Genomic DNA, 19364 nt, shown 5'->3' on the forward strand with positions numbered 1-19364 from the left:
ACTTAAAATCTAAGCAACGTCTTTTGGTTCTGGGTGTGTGTTGGGAACATTTAAATCTTCAGTAATTGAAAAAGAGGAAGTTCTCCCAGTTATTCAGATTAACAGTAGTAGTCTTGTCAAACTCTCTTTGAGAATTGCTGTTCTTCAGTCCTTCCTCCAGCATACACAGGTATTTGGGGAAACACTGAGGAATGTTGCCATAGCAAAAGGTAGGTCGAATAAAGCACATCTTTTATCTTGGTCATTGTAGAAGTAATAGCTTACAATTTAAGAGTTAATACTCAGTTTAATAACTATGAAATGACAAATATTTTTTAAAGAAAGTTTTATAGATAAACTTGATTTCATAATCACCTTTTTTAAACTCTACTTTGTTACATAGTGTTGTCCTAAGTTTTATAGTTAGTTTTTTCTTCTCCATCTCTTTTTGATGATTGTATCGTTTCTATTGCTCATGGGAACTTTTGCATCCAATTTTTTTCTTTTCCTATCCCCCCCCCCCCTTTTTTATTTTACTACAGGCAGTTTTTCAGGAACTCCAGGCAGTGTAAAATCATCTTCGGGAAGTTCAGTACAGTCTCCCCAGGATTTCTTGAGCTTTACAGACTCAGATCTGCGTAATGACAGTTATACTCACTCCCAACAGTCATCATCAACCAAAGATGTACATAAAGGAGAGTCTGGAAGCCAGGAAGGGGGGGTAAATAGTTTTAGTTCCATAATGGGTCTCCCTTCGACCTCAGCTGTTATTTCACAGCCTAAAAGCTTTGAAAATTCACCTGGAGATTTGGGTAATTCCAGCCTTCCTACAGCAGGATATAAACGGGCTCAAACTTCTGGCATAGAAGAAGAAACTGTAAAGGAAAAGAAAAGAAAAGGAAGTAAACAAAGTAAGCATGGGCCTGGTAGACCTAAAGGAAACAAAAATCAAGAGAATGTTTCTCATCTCTCAGTTTCTTCTGCTTCACCAACATCATCGGTAGCATCAGCTGCAGGAAGTGTAACCAGCTCTAGTCTTCAGAAATCTCCTACCTTGCTCAGGAATGGAAGTTTACAAAGTCTTAGTGTTGGCTCGTCTCCAGTTGGTTCAGGTAGGGATTTGGCTCCCCCCCCCCTTTTTTTTTTACTTACGCCCCCGTCCCCTTTCTTGTACCCCAAAAGGGAAATTAAGCTATTATTATGTTAATACTTTGAGTTGCTGAATGACATTTACTTGTCTGAATGAAAAGAAAATTGTGTTATGTAAGATCTTAGACAGTTCGGTATTTGGACAAGATGTTTGGCACTAATCTGATAGTTTGCTTAACTAAAAATAGGCTGAATAGTTTATTTATTGGTCATTCAGTTCTTATGAAATACCTGGAATTAATTTCCCATTTTTGTTTTTGCTTTACCTGCAAGTATTTTAAAACCAACTCAGAATTCACAATTGAGGTGTGAGAGTTTTGCATAGTTTTGCACTGTTTTTGATTGGTGCTTGTTTTGGGGCTTGCGTTCTCTAAAGTTTACATTGTTTTAGTTTTCTCAGTTCCTCACACAAATTCTACTTGAAGTATTCCATCTGGAATATTTTTTAATCAGTAATAAATGATTTGAAAAATGGACTTTAACAGTCATATTTTATTTCAGGAGATATCTGAAATGATTTATGTTCATTTTGTTTTAAGTATGTTTAGCAGTTTTTTTTTTTTTTTTTACCATTGACTTTACTATATAGTATGAATGAATTTTATATATGTTGTTACATCATTGGGATGCCTGTTTAACCTATACTTTGCATTATGAATATTTTCAGTTCTTACAGATTTCAAGGTTCATGTTTTTAGACAAAAACTTAACAGTTTAGATATTACCTAAATGCCAACATCTGTCTTTTAAATTGTTCTTCAATTTGAGGTAAATGGGAATTTGCTCCCATTCTAAGGGAGTAAAGAGCATATGTAAAGGTCAGAAGTGAAAATTATTAACTATAAGTATCCTTTGTGCTAGGGTCTGTTAATGCTTTATGTTTATTATCTTGTTTAATCCCTACACAAGTTTTACAAAAGATGGGCTATTTATTTCCCCCTTTTACAGCTGATAATCCCAAGGCTTAGATAGGTTTAGATAGGTAAAATAAATTGCCCAAGATCACAACGGACAATCTCGTCCTTTCCGTTTTTCTTAGCCAGCTTCATTGCCACAGTGGATCTATTTGTTTTTGAGGAATGAGTAGAAACCGTGACAGGATTGTTTCATTAGAAGCATTAAGGATGGATTTAGAGCATGATTTCTCAATCTTGGCACTGTTGACGTTTTGGCCGGGACAATTCCTTACTGTGCAGTCCTGTCCTGTGCATTGGTAGGGCATTTATCAGGATCCCCAGCCTCTACCCACTAGATGCCAGTAGCATCCAAAGTTCCCCTTCACCCCTCCGTAGTGACCATCAAAAAATGTTGGGGGAAGGGTGCAAAATCTAAACCCACTATTTTAGAGGGGAATAATTCAAATTGTAATGAGAAAGAAATCCATTGAAAAAATTTATATTGCACATCTGAATATACATTTTATTTATATGTGTTCTTTTAGACCAAAGGGCTTAGCAACTAGGATTAACCCCTAGTCACAACAAAATAAATTTAGACAATTTACTTAAAAAATGGAGTTCATACTCATTTTTTAGCAAGAGACATAAGTAATCAGGTGAATAACTTACTGAGAAAATTAAGCCTGAATTTGCTTCTGTGAAGAGATCCTCACTGATTTCCTATATACATCGAAGCATAGTCTGAATATTACTGCATTTCAGAAATTGCATTGATTCGAATAGATGCTGTTTGAAATACACATCCTCAAGTTAATGGAGTTAAATCTCGATTTACATCTCTGAAAAGATTTTCCTACCTGTTACAGATTTAGGGAGATTTTAGCCATGTGTTCTTTTTACAATAATTACTTTCTGAGGGCTAAAACACATTTTAGCCATGTGTTCTTTTTACAATAATTACTTTCTGAGGGCAATGTCTGTGGTATATCTATAGGAGAAAAGCATGAATTTGTGCCTTTTTAACCTCACCGTTAGGTAAAGAAATTTAGGGAGAAACTCCCATAAATATTATTTCATTAAAGTAAATGGTGTAAATTTAGACTTGCCAAGATTTTTTTTTTCTTAAAATTGTGTTTAAAAATAACTGAAGATTTATGTTTTGTTAAAGCTATAATCATGGACTAAGATTACTTAAAATGATTTGAGATAATATATCCTTAGTATACATTTTAATAAAAGTTTTATGACTGGATCAGAGCATACCCTTATTGATAAGCTCACTACTAAAAAGTCTATTCCTTACTTAGAAGAACCTGGCTAAATACCATGGATATTTAGGAATTATGCCCTCTAAATCGTAAGTTAAGAATTGTTAACCGCTGTTGACACATAGTATGTACTACACAATGTCTTTTTGTTTTCTTTTTGTTTTTCAATGTTTATTTTTTTGAGAAAGAGAGAAACAGAGCGAGAGGGGAGGGAGGGGCAGAGAGAAAGGGAGACAGAATCCAAACCAGGCTCCAGGCTCTAAGCTGTCAGCACAGAGCCCAAGGTGGAACTCAAACTCGTGAACTGCGATCATGCCCTGAGCCGAAGTCAGGCTGCCTAACCGACTGAGCCAGCCAGGTGCCCCACTACACGTTGTCTAAGCACTTGATAGAAATTGAGTGTTATTACTCATTGTAAAGAAGTGGAAGCAATTTTCACAGCTCTGTATGGTGGAACCATGCATGCATTTTCCTTGATTCGAGAGACCCTCGATTATAATATTCAAGAGGTGTTTACTGATGAAGGTCTAAAACCACACTAGCTAGTATATAGTGTCAGTCATACTTTAAGCAGCGGAATCAGTGAGAAAATTTGAGCCAATAATTTCACTTGCAAAGTTGAATGTCTTACTAGTATGAAAATGCTAAATTTTCTTTGAACTAATTTTAGATTGAGAAGTTAGTAGTTTTGTAGTTTTAAAACCGGGAAACTTTTTTCCCATATAAGTAAGTAGGAGGGAGAAATGTATACTGTATACTGTGTTATCCAGAATTGTTTTTGCATGATGACCTTTTCAAAAGATTTGTTTGCTCTCACGACAAGTTGATAATTTAGTAATGATGAAGGTGACCTTTGTAAGCACTTGTTGGCTGTGCTGTTAGACTATAACATGCTCTATATAATCCTAGCTTCATGAGGCAAGGGGGTCTGTTTGTCATGTTCATCGCTGTCTCCTCACTGCCAGCACAGTGCTTTGTATATAATAGATTGTAAACATATTTTTTTTAAATGAATGAATACTATTAGTAATTACCGAGAACACGTCATGTGGTTAGTAGTACCTGTGTGATTTTTAACTTCTAAGTGTTTATAGCCAGGTTGCAAGTGAAATTATTTATTTATCATATAGTATTACAGACCAGTTTAGGATGTGTTAATGAAGTTGGAAAAGACCATAGAGAAGTTAGGATTTGAATTACACTTCGGAGTAGGCAGAGAAATGCCCACAGCAGTATCAGAAAAGAAAGTAAAGTTGTATTTGAAGGATAAACCTAATTGAAACAAGAAACTTGTGTTTGTGGGATAGGTGGAGGTAATGTGGACTAAGTAGGACAGGATGAGTTTGTGGGAAGTTGAAGGTCAGGCCGAAGAAATCCAACTTCCAGGCTGGTCTTAGAATAGACATCCTGGACTTAATTCTGGCAACTTCCTGTTAAAAGAACTTCATTGACAGAAAAAAATACATTGCTTCCATCAGCTTGCGGTAATCATTAATGTCCTATATTTGAAAGCACCTAACAGTTTCCAAAGAACTCTTAATTAGTATCTTACTTGTTCCTAAGAACAACCTTGTGAAATAGGGCAGCTGCTATTATCGTTGTTGTTATTTTCTCTGATTTTACCACAACTAGGATATATAGCAGAAGTAGAATCAGATCCTTGTAATGTGATTGTCTTAAAATTGTTAGAAGCATTGACTTAATAGTAATCAAAGTTTTATCATGACATATTCAAATTATAGTAGCATGTATGTAGCAAAATATTTCTTCTAGGAACTTCAGATCCTGTCAGAGTAGAAATCCAGAAAATATCTGTAAGCTCCTTGTCTGATCAAGGGTTCGGATTGTAAGATTTTTATTGTAAGTTGAAGTACATCTTGATAAGTGATTTACTGTTATAGTGACTTGTACAAAATGGGAAATCAGTGTGTTGTTTTAAGTGGCTACTAAAGGTTGTAAGTTTGGGTGTATAGATTATGTTAAGCTTTTTTTTTTTTTTTTTTAATGTTTTTATTTTATTTTTGAGAGAGACAGACACTGTGAGTGGGGGGAGGGTCAGAGAGAGGAGGAGACACACAATCTGAAGCAGGCTTCAGGCTCTGAGCTGTCAGCAGAGACCCCGATGCAGGGCTGGAACTCACGGACAGTGAGGTCATGACCTGAGCTGAAGTCGGACACCCAACCGACCAAGCCACCCAGGTGCCCCTGTGTTAACCTTTTTTTTTCCTATATGTATTCTAGACAAGTAGAGCTTTTGAAACATTGAAAATTAATACAGCATGTGGAAAAGTTGACCTGTTGTATTTGTCCTTTTTTCCTATTTGTCTTAACCACATTGCAAGAGTTTGTGATTTACTAAAGTGAAAGTTAACATTTTTTTCTTCATAAAAGTTAACATCTTATTTGAGAAAATTCTGGTTTTCATTAAATGATAAGTAGTTGATGGTTTAGCGTTAACTTATTTTCTTTGAGCATCCTTTCAAAGTTTCTCTGTTTTTTATTTTATTTTTGAATTGTATTTATTTTTAAAGTTTATTTATTTATTTTGAGAGAGCAGGAGCAGAGGGTGGGGGGTGAGAGAGATAGAGAGAGAGAGAGAGAATGAATCCCAAGCAGGCACCACGCTGTCCATGGAAAGCCTGATGTGGGGCTCGAACTCATGAACTGTGAGATCATGACCTGAGCCGAAACCAAGAGTTGGTCACTTAACTGACCTAGCCACCCGGCTGCCCCCTCCCCCCCTGTTTTTAAAAATCTTAGTCTCTAGTTCTTTAATATGATGCTGCCATAGCTTTGCAAGTTAAGGTACTTGAAATGTATTTTAGTGATGGAATTCTTTAGTGGTGATAAATGCTGTAAAAGGAGATTCTAGGAAGGCAGTTTGATTCTGACCTTGAGTACTTAGTCATGAAGTCTTGAGGTTTCATGGAGATGAGTTATTAATATGAATAGATCACTTTAAGAGAAGTTTGTTCTTGTGGCGCCTGTGTGGCTCAGTCAGGTAAGCGGACGACTTTGGCTCAGGTCAAGATCTTGCGGTTCACGAGTTTGAGCCCCGTGTCCGGCTTTGCGCTGACAGCTCAGAGCCTGGAGCCTGCTTCGGATTCTGTGTCTCCTTCTCTCTCTGCCCCTCCCCCACTCACGCTCTGTCTGTCTCTCAAAAATTAATCAATAAATAAAACATTAAAAATTTTAAAAGAAAAAAGTTTGTTCTGACTTCTACTGAAAAGTGAAGGTTATGAAAGTTTAACTTGAGCCCATGTAACTATGAATGGGTTTGTGTTAAATATATGCTTATTTATGTTATATCCTACTTAGGTTACTAAAATGAAATTGAGAAGTCTTTTCCTGGTAAAATATTTTAATTAGGAATAGTCTGATTCTGTAAACAAATAAGGGAATCATAAAGATACAATGAATCTAATAAATTCACAAGAGTAGACTTAACAGTTATTGAACATACTTCAAACCCATCTTAATGACTCAAGTTCATGGTTTTATATATATTGATTATGTTGGGTCATAAACAAAAATCATAGGATATTGGATGCTGCTAAGACCAGAATATACCTTGAAATTTGCTTCCTCAGAAAATCCTCTGATTTTTGTTTTCGTCTTTGATGATTTGAAAATTTGCTGGCCCTGTACCATGTAGGTCTTTTTGCAAAAGTACCAGATCAAAGGCCAGAATAGCTGTATTCTGTTTATTTCCCCCCCAGAGAAAATCCTTTTGGTGCTATGAGTGTCCTTTGGTTCTTTTTCTGCACCATTCCAGACAACTACCATTTCTCTATAATGTACCATTTCAATCTTTTCAGTAGCCCTCACTCTCTTTTTTTAAATCTCACTTGAATTTGTTAATGAGCATTAAAGATGTCAAATTCTTCCACCATGTCTCAGTTTTTGAGTATCATCTGGAAAGGACTTCATTAAACTCATCAGAAGTTTGGTTTTTCAACAGTAGCTAATGTGAAGGTTTTTTTCCTTTTTTAAAAAAACATTAGAACGATTAAAAGTGAGTGCTCACTTGCCTCTGCCTTGCTTTGTCTTTCTTATTTCAAGTTATTTGGAGGATGCCCATGATTGGACTTGACTTCTGAGATATGCATATGTGTAGATGTGTGAGTGATGGTTGCCTAGAAGACTCCGTTGTACACATGATTCCTAGAAGTCATATTTTTGGTTAAGTAATTCCAGAGAATTTCCAGATATTCTTTTTAAAAAAGCCCAACTGTGTTATCCACAGAGGAATACCTGTTGTTTCCCTGGTTAGCAGGCCAGGTCCTTTGAGTCACAGACTTAGTCCTGTGTCAGTTAGCTTTTCCTTTGGAATGCCATACAGAAATTTATTTTTCATTTTCTCAGGAGCTTTTGCTTTTAGCAGTGTTTCATTGCCTTGTCATCCTCTACTTGTTCTCTTCATTTGGGTGGAGCAGAAGAATAAGAGTGATGGCTTATTCATTCATTATCGCCATCAAAAATGAAAGAAAAGTACAAGAAAGTAAGCTGGGTGTAGTTTTGACAAGTTTTATATTAAAATCATAGATTTCTGCTCATATATAAACTAATTTTTTGTACTTGAATTGTAATGTCTAATTGACCACAGAATTCAGATGTTTTTGACAAATTGTTCTCGTCTAATGAATTCTATAAAACACATTAGTTTATCACATTGCTGACTATACTCCCTCTTATTATGAATCCATTTTTTCTTACACGCTTGTTTCACAGATTAATTTGTAAGCCCTTATGTCTTTTCCTCTTTTTTTTAAAAGGTTTTTTAATGTTGGGGCGCCTAGGTGGCTCATTTGGTTAAGTGTCCGACTTTGGCTCAGATCATGATCACAAGGTTTGTGAATTCAAGCCCCGTGTCAGGCTTTGTGCTAACAGCTCAGAGCCTGGGGCCTGCTTTGGATTCTGTGTCTCCCTCTTTCTCTCTGCTCATCCCATGCTCATGCTCTGTCTCTCTCTGTATCTCAATAATAAATAAACATTTAAAAATTAAAAAATAATTGTTTTTAATGTTTATTTATCCTAGAGAGAGAGACAGAGACAGAGTGTGAGTGGGGGAGGGGCAGAGAGAGACAGAGACACAGAATCAGATCCAGGCTCCAGGCTCTGACCTGTCAGCACAGAGCCCGACATGGGACTCAAACCCGCGAACCGTGAGATCATGACCTTACCCTAAATTGGCCAGCTGAACCACCCAGGCGCCCCTTTTCCTCATTCTTTGTATACACATGCACATGTACACATTCCCGCACTCTCCCGTCAAAGAGTTGTGAGAATTCCATCATGTTTGGTCCTTCTTCCCATCACATTATCACATGCCAGATACTGGTTTATAATTTCTATTCCCACACTTCTGTTTGCCCTTCTCAGCTAGACTTTGAGGTGAATGTTTCCTTGTTTTTCTGGCCTATTTTCTTTTTCTACCCTCCAGTCACTGGCAACTTCTCCTGATTCCTTTCTCCTCCCTCCCAACAGAAATTTCCATGCAGTATCGGCATGATGGAGCTTGTCCAACAGCTAGTAAGTTGTCGAACTGGGTTGGTAACCCAGGCTTTTTGACTTCTACTTTAGTGTTTTTTTTCCTATTATATAATGCCACCCCTGAACCTCTTTAAGTTTTAATTTTCCATAATGCAGTTGGTTCTTAATTGGGTTTTTTTTCTCCTACAGAGATATCTTAACTTGCTGCTTGTCTTGTGGTCAGGATCCATATTAGTCCAATTGCGACCAAATTTTAAGTATTGTTGGCTTTTTAATATGGTGTTTCTTGTGACTTCTGTTCCCTGTTGAAGTAATATTTTTTAGAATTTGGTTCCCACTAATCTTAATGTTAATATAATTTTTTAATATTTGTATGTTGACATTAGATAGAGTTCTTGCTTTGACCTCTATATATGTCGAGACTATTATACTGAAGTCTAGGAAATGAGAATTTTTGATTGGGTTAGATGATAAAATGAAGTTTTTCTTTATAATAAATACTGCTGAGTGTAGAATTTGTTGTGATCGATTTACCTTTACAGAATTGAATCCTACAGATACTTTAGCAAGAAAGACATTACATAGACTATGAAGCATCTTTTTAAAAGTAATTTTATATGTGTATTATTAAGAAAATTTGTCATTATTATGACAATATATCTAACATATTAAATTTATTAGGTGATAGATTGACAAATGAAATACAATATTTAGAAATTTATACCATATAAAAACTGAGCCAAGCATACAGTTTTAATCATTCAAACAATGATACATGATACTTACTGAGATTTTATTATACTGTTTCAGTCTATGTATTTCTTTTGTGTGTTTGAGAATGATCTTAACCTGAAGTCCTTTTTTCCTTACTTAAAAGCTTTCTCAGAGTTGCTGAATGCAATACACAATGGTAAGTTTTATTAGAATCTTCTCTAGTGGTTCATTTATCACAAAGGTTGCCTTTTATAGAGAACCTGGGTTGAAAGCTTGCATGTTCTATTGATACAATGAAACCCAGCTCTGCAGTGAGGCAATTGTTCAGCCCCTCAGTGAGAACTTTCTGTAGATTGCCTACAGGAGGATGCTAGGTCAATATAGTTCATCAGTTTCGCTTTTATTGTCTCTCTGGAAGGCAAAATGATAATAGTGTTGTTCTAACTTTATGAAACTCTTTTTTTCTATTTTTGTAAATAGTTTTTCTAGTTCTTTTGAGCTCTCTTGTGGCAGTGCAGTTAGTAATTGGTACTTAGGTCAAGAATTAGCTGCTTCTTCCACAACTTGAAATGTGAATTTTGTTGTTGGGATTTAAAAAAGTTACTATGTAGAATACTTTTACTGCATTGCCCCTATATTTTATATACTGAATAAATGGAAGATAGCCTTTTAAATGATGCTTAATTTGGAACCAGGTTTTTACAGGGGAGTTGCATCTTCTGCAGAATTGGGTTCTAAAATCAGGACATGAGGCAAATGCTAGCTTTTTTCAATATTGCAGCGTAATTATAATGAGAGTCACGTTTGCAGTAATGTTTGAGTGATTCTTCGGTTTTGAAGAAAATTTAGTGTTCAAAAAAACTCTTTTGAATCTAGTGTCCTCTTTGTTGCTTATTTTCAGTTATTAACTGACATAACTTACCTGCTCAAGATAGTTTATGTAATTCTAAGAGGTTTTTGAGCACACTTTTATTAACTTCATGAAATCTTGCATATTTTGGTAATGTAGCTTAATTTGCAAGTCGCTTTGTGTTGAATTTGGAGTATATTGTCAGATGTTTACAAATCTATAGCAAGAAACCAATGGCATGATGAAAAGGCATAGACACTTGTGTTGATTCTGAGGGTTGGGGTGGTCAGGATGGGAAACCCATTTTACAAATGATCATTTTATTAATGAGTATCTTTATTTATAATCTTTGCTTCCCTGTGTAACCGGAATTGCAGACTCTCAGTGAATTCTCCAGATAACATGGAACTCTTGAACTTTAGGTATCTAGAGGAAAAAGGGATTGGAAGCATTCCTGAAAATAAACTAAATATGTTACTATTCTTTGGTAGGGAAGCATAAAAACAGAAGAGGTTTAACATCTTTTTCAGTTTGCATAAACTTGGCTGTCTAATTTTGGAATATTAGAGTTTTAGAGACATAAAGAAAGTTTGAAAAGCGTATACTTGGAATAATAAGAAAGTAGATTTTGTGGGGAGCGATTGAGTATGAATTGTCACATAAATCCTTTGCCATTGTTGGCCACCAAAGTACTGGAATATGTCAATTTAATGGGACAGTTGTCATGTTTTTCTCTATAGGTGAATGAAATTAATGTCCTGGGATTAATAGAATGAACACAGGTTTTCTTTAAAATTTTGTGTTTCTTTAAAAGATTGTGTTTGAGAGAGAAAACTGTGGTAGTATAGTCAGATATTTGTGTGTTCTTAGTCACATAATTTTGAAACATGAAATAATGTTTTTTTTAATATCTTCCTTTATTTTATTTTATATCTAGAAGTTTGTACCTCTTGACCTCCTTCACCCCTTTTGCCTCCTCTCTTGCTTCTGTTTACCTAAGCAACCACCAGTCTGTTTTCTATATTCATGAGCCTGGAGTATTTTGGATTTTGTTTTGTTTTAGATTCCATATTTGAGATCATATAGTATTTATCTTTTTCTTTTCTATCTGACTTAACTTCACTTGGCATAATGCCATCAAGGTCCATCACTTTGTCACAAATGGCAAAATTTTGTTCATTTTTATAGCTAAATAATATTCTGTTGTATGTATATAAAGCACATTTTCATTACTGTTCACCCATTGATGGACATTTAGGTTGTTTCCATGGCTTGGCTATTTGTAAATAATGTTGCAGTGAACATGGGGTGCACGTATTTTCTCAAATTAGTGTTTTCATTTTCTTTGGATAAATATCCAGAAGTGGAATTACTGGATATATGTTCAACTTTTAATTTTTTGAAGAACTTCAAACTTTTCCATAGTGGCTCCACCATTTTACATTCCCACCAACAGTACACAAGGGTTCCCTTTTCTCTGCATCCTATGATTTCTTAACTTTTTGATAATAGCAGTTCTAACAGATATGAGGTGATAACTCAGTGTGATTTTGATTTGCATTTCCCTGATGATTAGTGATGTTAAGCATCTTTTCATGTGTCTTTTGGCCACCTGTACATTGTCTTTGGAAAAATATCCATCAAAACCAGATGGTTTGAGGATTTTTTTCTTATTGAATTATATGAGGTTTTTAAAGTATGTTTTGGGGGTGCCTGGTGGCTCAGTCGGTTGACCGGCCCACTCTTGTTTTTGGCTCAAGTCAGGACTGTAAGGTGGTAAGATTGAGCCCCATGCTGGGTTCCATGCTGATTGTGGAACCTGCTTAAGATTCATTCATTCACTCTCTCTCTCTCTCTCTCTCCCTCCCTTCCTCCCTCTTTCGCTTTCTCTTCCTCCCTCCCTCTTTCACTTTCTTTTAGTTCCTCCCTCCCTCCCTCTCTTCCTCTGCCCCCTCCCTCACTCCCACTGTCTCTCTCTCTCTCTCTTAAAAAAAAACAAACCAACAATACATGGATATTATCAGACATATGATTTGCAAATATTTTCTCCCATTCAGTGCACTGCCTTTTTATTTTGTTGATGGTTTCCTTTGCTGCGCAGTGCCATTTTAGTTTGATGTACTTGAGGGGTTTTTTTGGCTTTGGTCAAATCCAGAATATCATAATTCATGTTAAGGAGCTTACCGCCTATGTTTTCTTCTAGAAGTTTTATGGCTCAGGGTCTTATATTCAAGTCTGCAATCCATTTTGAGTTAATTTTTGTGTACAGTGTAAGGTAGTGGACCAAATTCATTCTTTTGCATGTAGTTCCGTTTTCCCAGCATCATTTATCAGAGACTGTCCTATCCCCATTGTATATTCTTGGCTCCTTGTAAATAACTTGACTCTACATGCATGTGTTTTTTTCCTGGGCTTTCCATTGTGTTCATTGATCTGTGTGTCTGTTCTTATGCTGATATCATATTGTTTTGATTGTTATGGCTTTGTAATGTAGTTTGAAATCAGGGAGCATGAAGGATCCAGCTTTGTTCTTTGTTCTCAAAATTGTTTTGGCTATTCAAGGTCTTTTGTGGTTTCATACAAATTTGGGGTTTATTCTACTTTTGTGAAATACTATTAGAATTTTGATAGGGGATTGCACTGAATCTGTAGAGTGCTTTGAGTAGTATGGACATTTAAACGATACTATTCTGATCCATAAACATGGAATATCTTTCCATTTATTTGTGTCTTCAGTTTGTTTCGTTGATGTCTTCTAGTTCTCAGTATACAGATCTTTCACCCCCTTAATTAAATTTATTCCTAGATATTTTATTTTATTTTATTTTATTTTTATTTATTTATTTAAAAAAATTTTTTTTAACGTTTATTTTTGAGACAGAGAGAGACAGAGCATGAACAGGGGAGGGTCAGAGAGAGGGAGACACAGAATCTGAGACAGGCTCCAGGCTCTGAGCTGTCAGCTGTCAGAGCCCGACGCAGGGCTTGAACTCACTGACCGTGAGATCATGACCTGAGCCGAAGTTGGCCACTTAACCTACTGAGCCACCCAGGCGCCCCAATATTTTATTTTTTGATGTAATTGTAAATGGGATTGTTTTCTTAATTTCTCTTTCTGGTAGATTGTTTTTAGTGTATAAAAACACAATAGATTTTTGTATGTTGGTTTTTTATCCTGCAACTTTACTGAATTTGTTTATTAGTTCTAACTGGTGGAATCTTTAGGGTTTTCTATAAATAATATGTCATCTGGAAATAGTGACAGTTTTACTTCTTCCATTTCAATTTGGATGGTTTTAATTCCTTCTTCTTGATAGTTGCTCTGGACTTAATATTTTTTATTGCAAAGAGAAGAATAGTAGTGATGCCTGGTGAAGTGGTATTTTAACCTAATGAGGATTTGAGGGAGAAATACTTGGACTTAGTTGGGAAAATCCATGTTTGTGTTCTCTCTCTCTCTCTCTCTCTCTCTCTCACTTTTTTTTTTAAGTGTTAGCTTATTTTTTTTAATTGTAAAATACACATAAAATTTGCCGTTTTAACAATTTTTGAGTGTTATATTCACATTGTTGTACAACCAGTCTCCAGGAGTTTTTAATCTTGCAAAACTGGCACTCTGTAGTTATTAAACAACAGCTTTCCTTTTCTCTCTCCACCCTGCCAAGAGCAACTACAGTTCTCTCTGTTTGTATCTATTTGACTGTTCTAGATACTTCATAAGAATAGAATCATACAGTATTTGTCTTTTTGTGAATGGCTTATTTCCCTTAGTAGTAATGCCTTTCAGGTTTATCCATGTAATAGCATGTATCTGAATTTCCTTTTTTTAAGGCTAAATAATATTCCATTGTGTGTATATACTGTCATTTTCTTTATTCATTTATCTGTTGAGAGACATTAGATTTCTTCTACCTTTTGATTATTATGAATAAGCTGCTTTGAATGTAGATGTGCAAGTAATCTCTCTGAATCTCCATTTTACCCAGAAATGCAATTGCTGGATCATATGGTAGTTCTGTTTTAAAACAGAGTGTCATACTGGTTTCCACAGTGGGTGCACCATTTTACATTCCTGCCACCAGTGCACAAGGGTTCCAATTTTTCCACATCCTATTATTTTGCTCATTTGTTTGTTTTTTATAGTAACCACACTACTGGGTGTGAGGTGTTAAATGTTAGACTTTACATATTTTATTTCTTTATTAATTGAGTATCAAGCAATAAAAAGCTTGAAACTTGTCAGAGAGGAATAAAAAAAGAATTTATGTTTTATCTTATTCAGTCATTTTCTATGGTCAAACAGTATACATTTATTATAGTCTGTAGGTTAGAAGTCTGACATGGACTTGCTGGGTTAAAATCAGGGCATTGGCAGGCTTTGTTCTTTTTTTTTAAGGTGATAGGAGAGAATCTGTTTCCTTACCATTTCCAACTTCTAGAAGCTGCCTGCTTATTTTGCATAACGGCCTCATCCTCTGTCTTGAAAGCCATCAGTGTTGGGTAGAGTCTGTCTTATGCTCATGCCTGTCTGATTCTCAGATTCAAATTTTATGACAACTTGGATGATTTGATTGGGCTCTCTCAGACAGTCTAGGATAATCTGTCTTTCTCAGCGTTCTTAATTTAAATACATTTGTTTAGTCCCTTTTGCTATTTAAGGTAACATACTCACAGGTTTATCTTTGGGGCGGGGGGAGGTATTATCTGCCTACCATATCTGCTTCATGGTTATTTAACTGCCTTATTACAAGTAAGTATTACTGCTTAATCTAACAAGAAGATATAACACGTATAAATATTTATGTACCCAATATAGGAGCAACCAAGTATGTAAAAGAAATATTAATGCCTAACGGGAGAAACAGCAATACAATAATAATAGGGGACTTTAACACCTCATTACATCATTGGATAGATCACTGAAACAGAAAGTCAGTAAAGAAATACCAACCGTAAGCAGCACAGTAGACAGGATGGACTTGCACAGATAATTTATAGAACATCCATTTAAAAACACAAGAATGTACATTCTTCTCAAGTGCACATGGAATGTATTCCAGGACATATCATATGTTAAACCATTAAACAAGTCTTAATAAATTTAAGAAGATTGAAATTCTATCACACATCTATTCTGAACACAATGATATGGAACTAGAAATTAATCGCAAGCAGAAAACTGGAACATTCACAAATATGTCAAGATTGAACAACATTGTTACTGAATAATTAATTAATGGGTTAGAGAAAAAAATCAAAAGAGAAATAAAAAGACGCCTTGAGATAAAAATGGAAATGTAACATACCAAAATTATTGGTTGCAGCAAAAACAGTACTAAGAGGAAAGTTCATAGCAATTAATGCCTACCTCAAGAAACAAAAACTGCAATGTAGCTTTATACCTCAAGACACTAGAAAAAGAAGAACAAATGACGTCTTGAGTTCGTAGGACGGAAATAACGAAAATTAGAACAGAAATAGAGACTTAAAAAGACAATAGAAAAGATCAGTGAAACTAAGATCTGGTTCTTTGAAAAGATAAAGAAGATTGACAAACCTTTTGACTCAATCAAGACAAAAGAGGACTTAAATAAAATCAGAAATGGAACAGGAGATTACAGCTGATACCACAGAAATACAAAGGGTCATAAGAGAGCACTGTGAACAATTATACATACCAACAAAATGGATAACCTAGAAGAAATGGGTGGATTCCTAGAAGCATATTACCTTCTAAGACTGAATCATGATGAAATGAGAAATCTGAATAGACTGATTACTAGTAATGAAGTTGAATCAGTAATCAAAAACCTCCCAACAAACAAAATTCCATGATCAGATGGCTACACTGGTGAATTCTACCAGACATTGAAAGAAGAAGTAAGATCAGTCTTTCTCACACTTTTCCAAAAGATAGAAGTGGCAAAACTCTTCCAAACTCATTTTACTAGGCCAGCATTACCCTGATACCAAAACCAGACAAGGGCACCACAAAAAAAGGGAATTACAGGCCTGTATCCCTGATGAACATAGATGTAAGAATCCTCAACAAAATATCAGCAAAACAAATTCAATAACGCATTATAACTATTGTGCAGTGGGGCGCCTGGGTGGCTCAGTCAGTTAAGCATCCAACTCTTGATTTAGGCTTGGGTCATGATCTCATGGTTTCTGAGATCAAGCCCCACACCAGGCTCCAAAGCCTGCTTGGGATTCTCCCTCTCCTCTCCCTGCCCCTTTCCCACTTACACACATGTATACTCTTTCAAAATAAATAAACATTTTTTAAAATGTACCATACACCATGATCAAATGGGATTTATTCCAGGGATGCAAGGATGGTTCAACACCTGCAAATCAGTTCATGTGAGACACACCACATAACAACATGAAGGACAGAATTATACGGTCATCTAAGTAGATAAAAAGTACTTTACAAAAGTCAACATCCAGTTATGATAAAAACTATCAACGAAATGGGTATAAAAGGGGAATATACCTCAACATAATAAAAGCCATATGTGACAAGCTCACAGCCGGCATCATACTTGACAGTGAAAAACCGAAAGATTTTCCTCTAAGATCAGGAACAAGACAAGAACGTCCACTCACCACTTTTATTCAACATAGTACTGGGAGTCCTAACCAAAGCAGTTAAGCAAGTAAAAGAAATAAAAGGCATCCAGATGGAAAAAGAAGTTAAACTATTTTCAGATGACATATTATATATAGAAAACCCTGAAGACTTCATCAGAAAACTGTTAGAACTAATAAGCAAATTCAGTATAGTTGCAGGATGCAAAATCAGTATGCCAGAAGGTATTACATAAATTGTTCCCCAAATTAGGTTTCATTAGCACGTGGCATTTATGAAGTATTTTTGGCTTTAGTACCCTTTTTGTTAACTTTTCTCTCTTAAACTGCTAGTGACTAGTTCAGTTGCCAATTCCTTGCAGAATAATTGTTGGCCACTCTGTTTTGAACCTTTTTGTATACACTACAACAGTCTCCTCTTTCTTTTAAATAAAATATTTCAGAATTACGTAAAGTACAGAGACTGATACACATCATGAATTTATTACTAATTTAACATCTGTTAATATTTTGCCATATTTTCATAGATCCTTTTCCAATTTATGAAATATTTGATACATTTTAAGCAATATGTGTAAGCTCTGCAGCATGCAATAATAAACACTCAGGAACCTTTCACCAATTTAAAAAATAGAATGTTACTAATGTTGTTGAACCTAGTGCATGCTCTTTACCACTGTATTCCCCAAAGTTTAACTACTGTCCTGATTTTTACATTTATCATTCCTCTGCTCTATTCTGAAAGTGTGCATGTATAAAAAGCACATTCCCTTACCCTGTTTCATTCTTTGCTGTGTCAGAGTAAATGGTGGTTCTTCTACTTCTCTATTATCTCATTATCTCATTTCCCCCCTAAATTTTTAATGAGATAAAATTCACATAACATAAAAGTTACCATTTTAAGCTGTTTAAAAGTATACAATTCGGACATTTTTAGTATATTCACAATGTTGTATTAACTGTCACCACTAATTCCAGAACATTTTCATCAAACCAAAAAGAAATCATATATACCCCCAAGCCCCTCTTCCCTGCAAAATCACCCGGGAATCACTACTCTACTTTCTGTCTCTATGGATTTGCCTGTTCTGGACATTTCATATAGAGGGAATTGTACAGCAGGGGGCCATTTAAGCATACGGTTTATCTGTGTTGTAGCATGCATCCGTACTTCATTCTTCATTTATGACTGAATAACACATTGTATGAATATTCCATATTTTATGTGTTCATTGGTTGGTGGACATTGTTGTTTGTACTTCTTGGATAGTATGAAAGATGCTGCTGTGAACATTCATGTACAAGTTTTGGTGTGGATATGTGTTTTTATTTGTCTTGGGTATATTCTTGGGAGTATACTTGCTAGGTCATATGGTAACTCTGTATTTAATGTTTTAGAAACTGCAATACTGTTTCCCATAGCATTTATATATTTTACATTCCTATTAGCAGTCTATGAGGGTTCCAACTTCTTCAGTCCTCACCAAGATTTGTTATTTTCTTTCTTTCTTTTTTTAATCATAGCTATCCAAGCTGGTGTGGTGTCTCATTGTGGTTTTGAATTGCTTTTTCCTAATGACTAATGATATTAACATCTTTTCATGCTCTTATTTGGCCATTTCTAGATCTTCTTTGGAGAAATGACTATTTCTATTTTCTGTGTGTCCGTTCTTGAAAATTTTACGTTTTTAGGAGTCTTCCCCCCCCCCCCCAAAGAATTTGGCCATTTCACCTGCATTTTTTAATTTGTTTGCATACAGTTATCATAGTATTCTCTTTATAATCTTTTTAATTTGATAAGGTGAATATCCTTACAATCCCCTTTCATTCCTGATTTCAGTAATTTGAGTCTTCTGTTTTCTTTGTCATTCTGAAAGATTGGTCAGTTCTGTTCATCTTTTAAACCAGCTTTTAACATTTAACATTTTCTCTAAAGTGTTCCTGTTTTTATTCCATTTCTGCTGTTTATTATTTCCATCCTTCTGCTTGCTTCTGTTTAGTTTGCTTTTTTTCCTAGTTTCTAAACCGGAAGATTATTGATTTAAAATTTTATTTATTTTTTAATTTCTTAAAATGTTTATTCATTTTTGAGAGAGAAAGAGAGAGTGCACAAACATGGGAGGGGCAAAGAGAGAGGAGGACAGAGGATATGAAGCGGGGTCTGGGCTAACAGCAGCAACCCCAAAGCTGGGCTCCCAACTCACAAACCATGAGGTCATGACCTGAGGTGCTAACCAGCCAAGCCACCTGGGCACCCCTAGGTTTTTTTTTGTTTTGTTTTTTTTTAATAGGCCTTTACAGCTATAGCTTTCTTTATGAGGGCATATGGGTATCTTTTATGATTTTGAGTATTCTTTGTTGTATTCCCAGTATTCTCTCTCTCTGTCTCTCTCTCTCTGTCTCTCTCTCTCTTTTTTT

General features: G+C 35.4%; 1 protein-coding gene across 19 annotated transcripts in view; it reads left to right on the top strand.

Annotated features, from left to right (window-relative positions):
• Positions 1 to 19364, top strand: part of MLLT10 (MLLT10 histone lysine methyltransferase DOT1L cofactor) — a 233864-nt gene that overhangs the window by 163490 nt on the left and 51010 nt on the right. For 9 of the 19 annotated variants that reach the window (XM_027073587.2, XM_027073585.2, XM_027073590.2 and 6 more), the window contains 3 exons: positions 522 to 1091; positions 8783 to 8827; positions 9666 to 9698. The exons of 1 other annotated variant lie outside the window; for it this stretch is intronic. In XM_027073587.2, coding sequence (XP_026929388.1) covers positions 522 to 1091; positions 8783 to 8827; positions 9666 to 9698 — 648 coding nt within the window. The remainder of the gene's footprint in view (positions 1 to 521; positions 1092 to 8782; positions 8828 to 9665; positions 9699 to 19364) is intronic. 9 more of the 19 variants (XM_027073589.2, XM_027073592.2, XM_027073598.2 and 6 more) reach the window with 5 other exon arrangements.

Source organism: Acinonyx jubatus, chromosome B4, assembly GCF_027475565.1.
Source record: "Acinonyx jubatus isolate Ajub_Pintada_27869175 chromosome B4, VMU_Ajub_asm_v1.0, whole genome shotgun sequence".
NCBI classification, from domain to species: Eukaryota; Metazoa; Chordata; class Mammalia; order Carnivora; family Felidae; genus Acinonyx; species Acinonyx jubatus.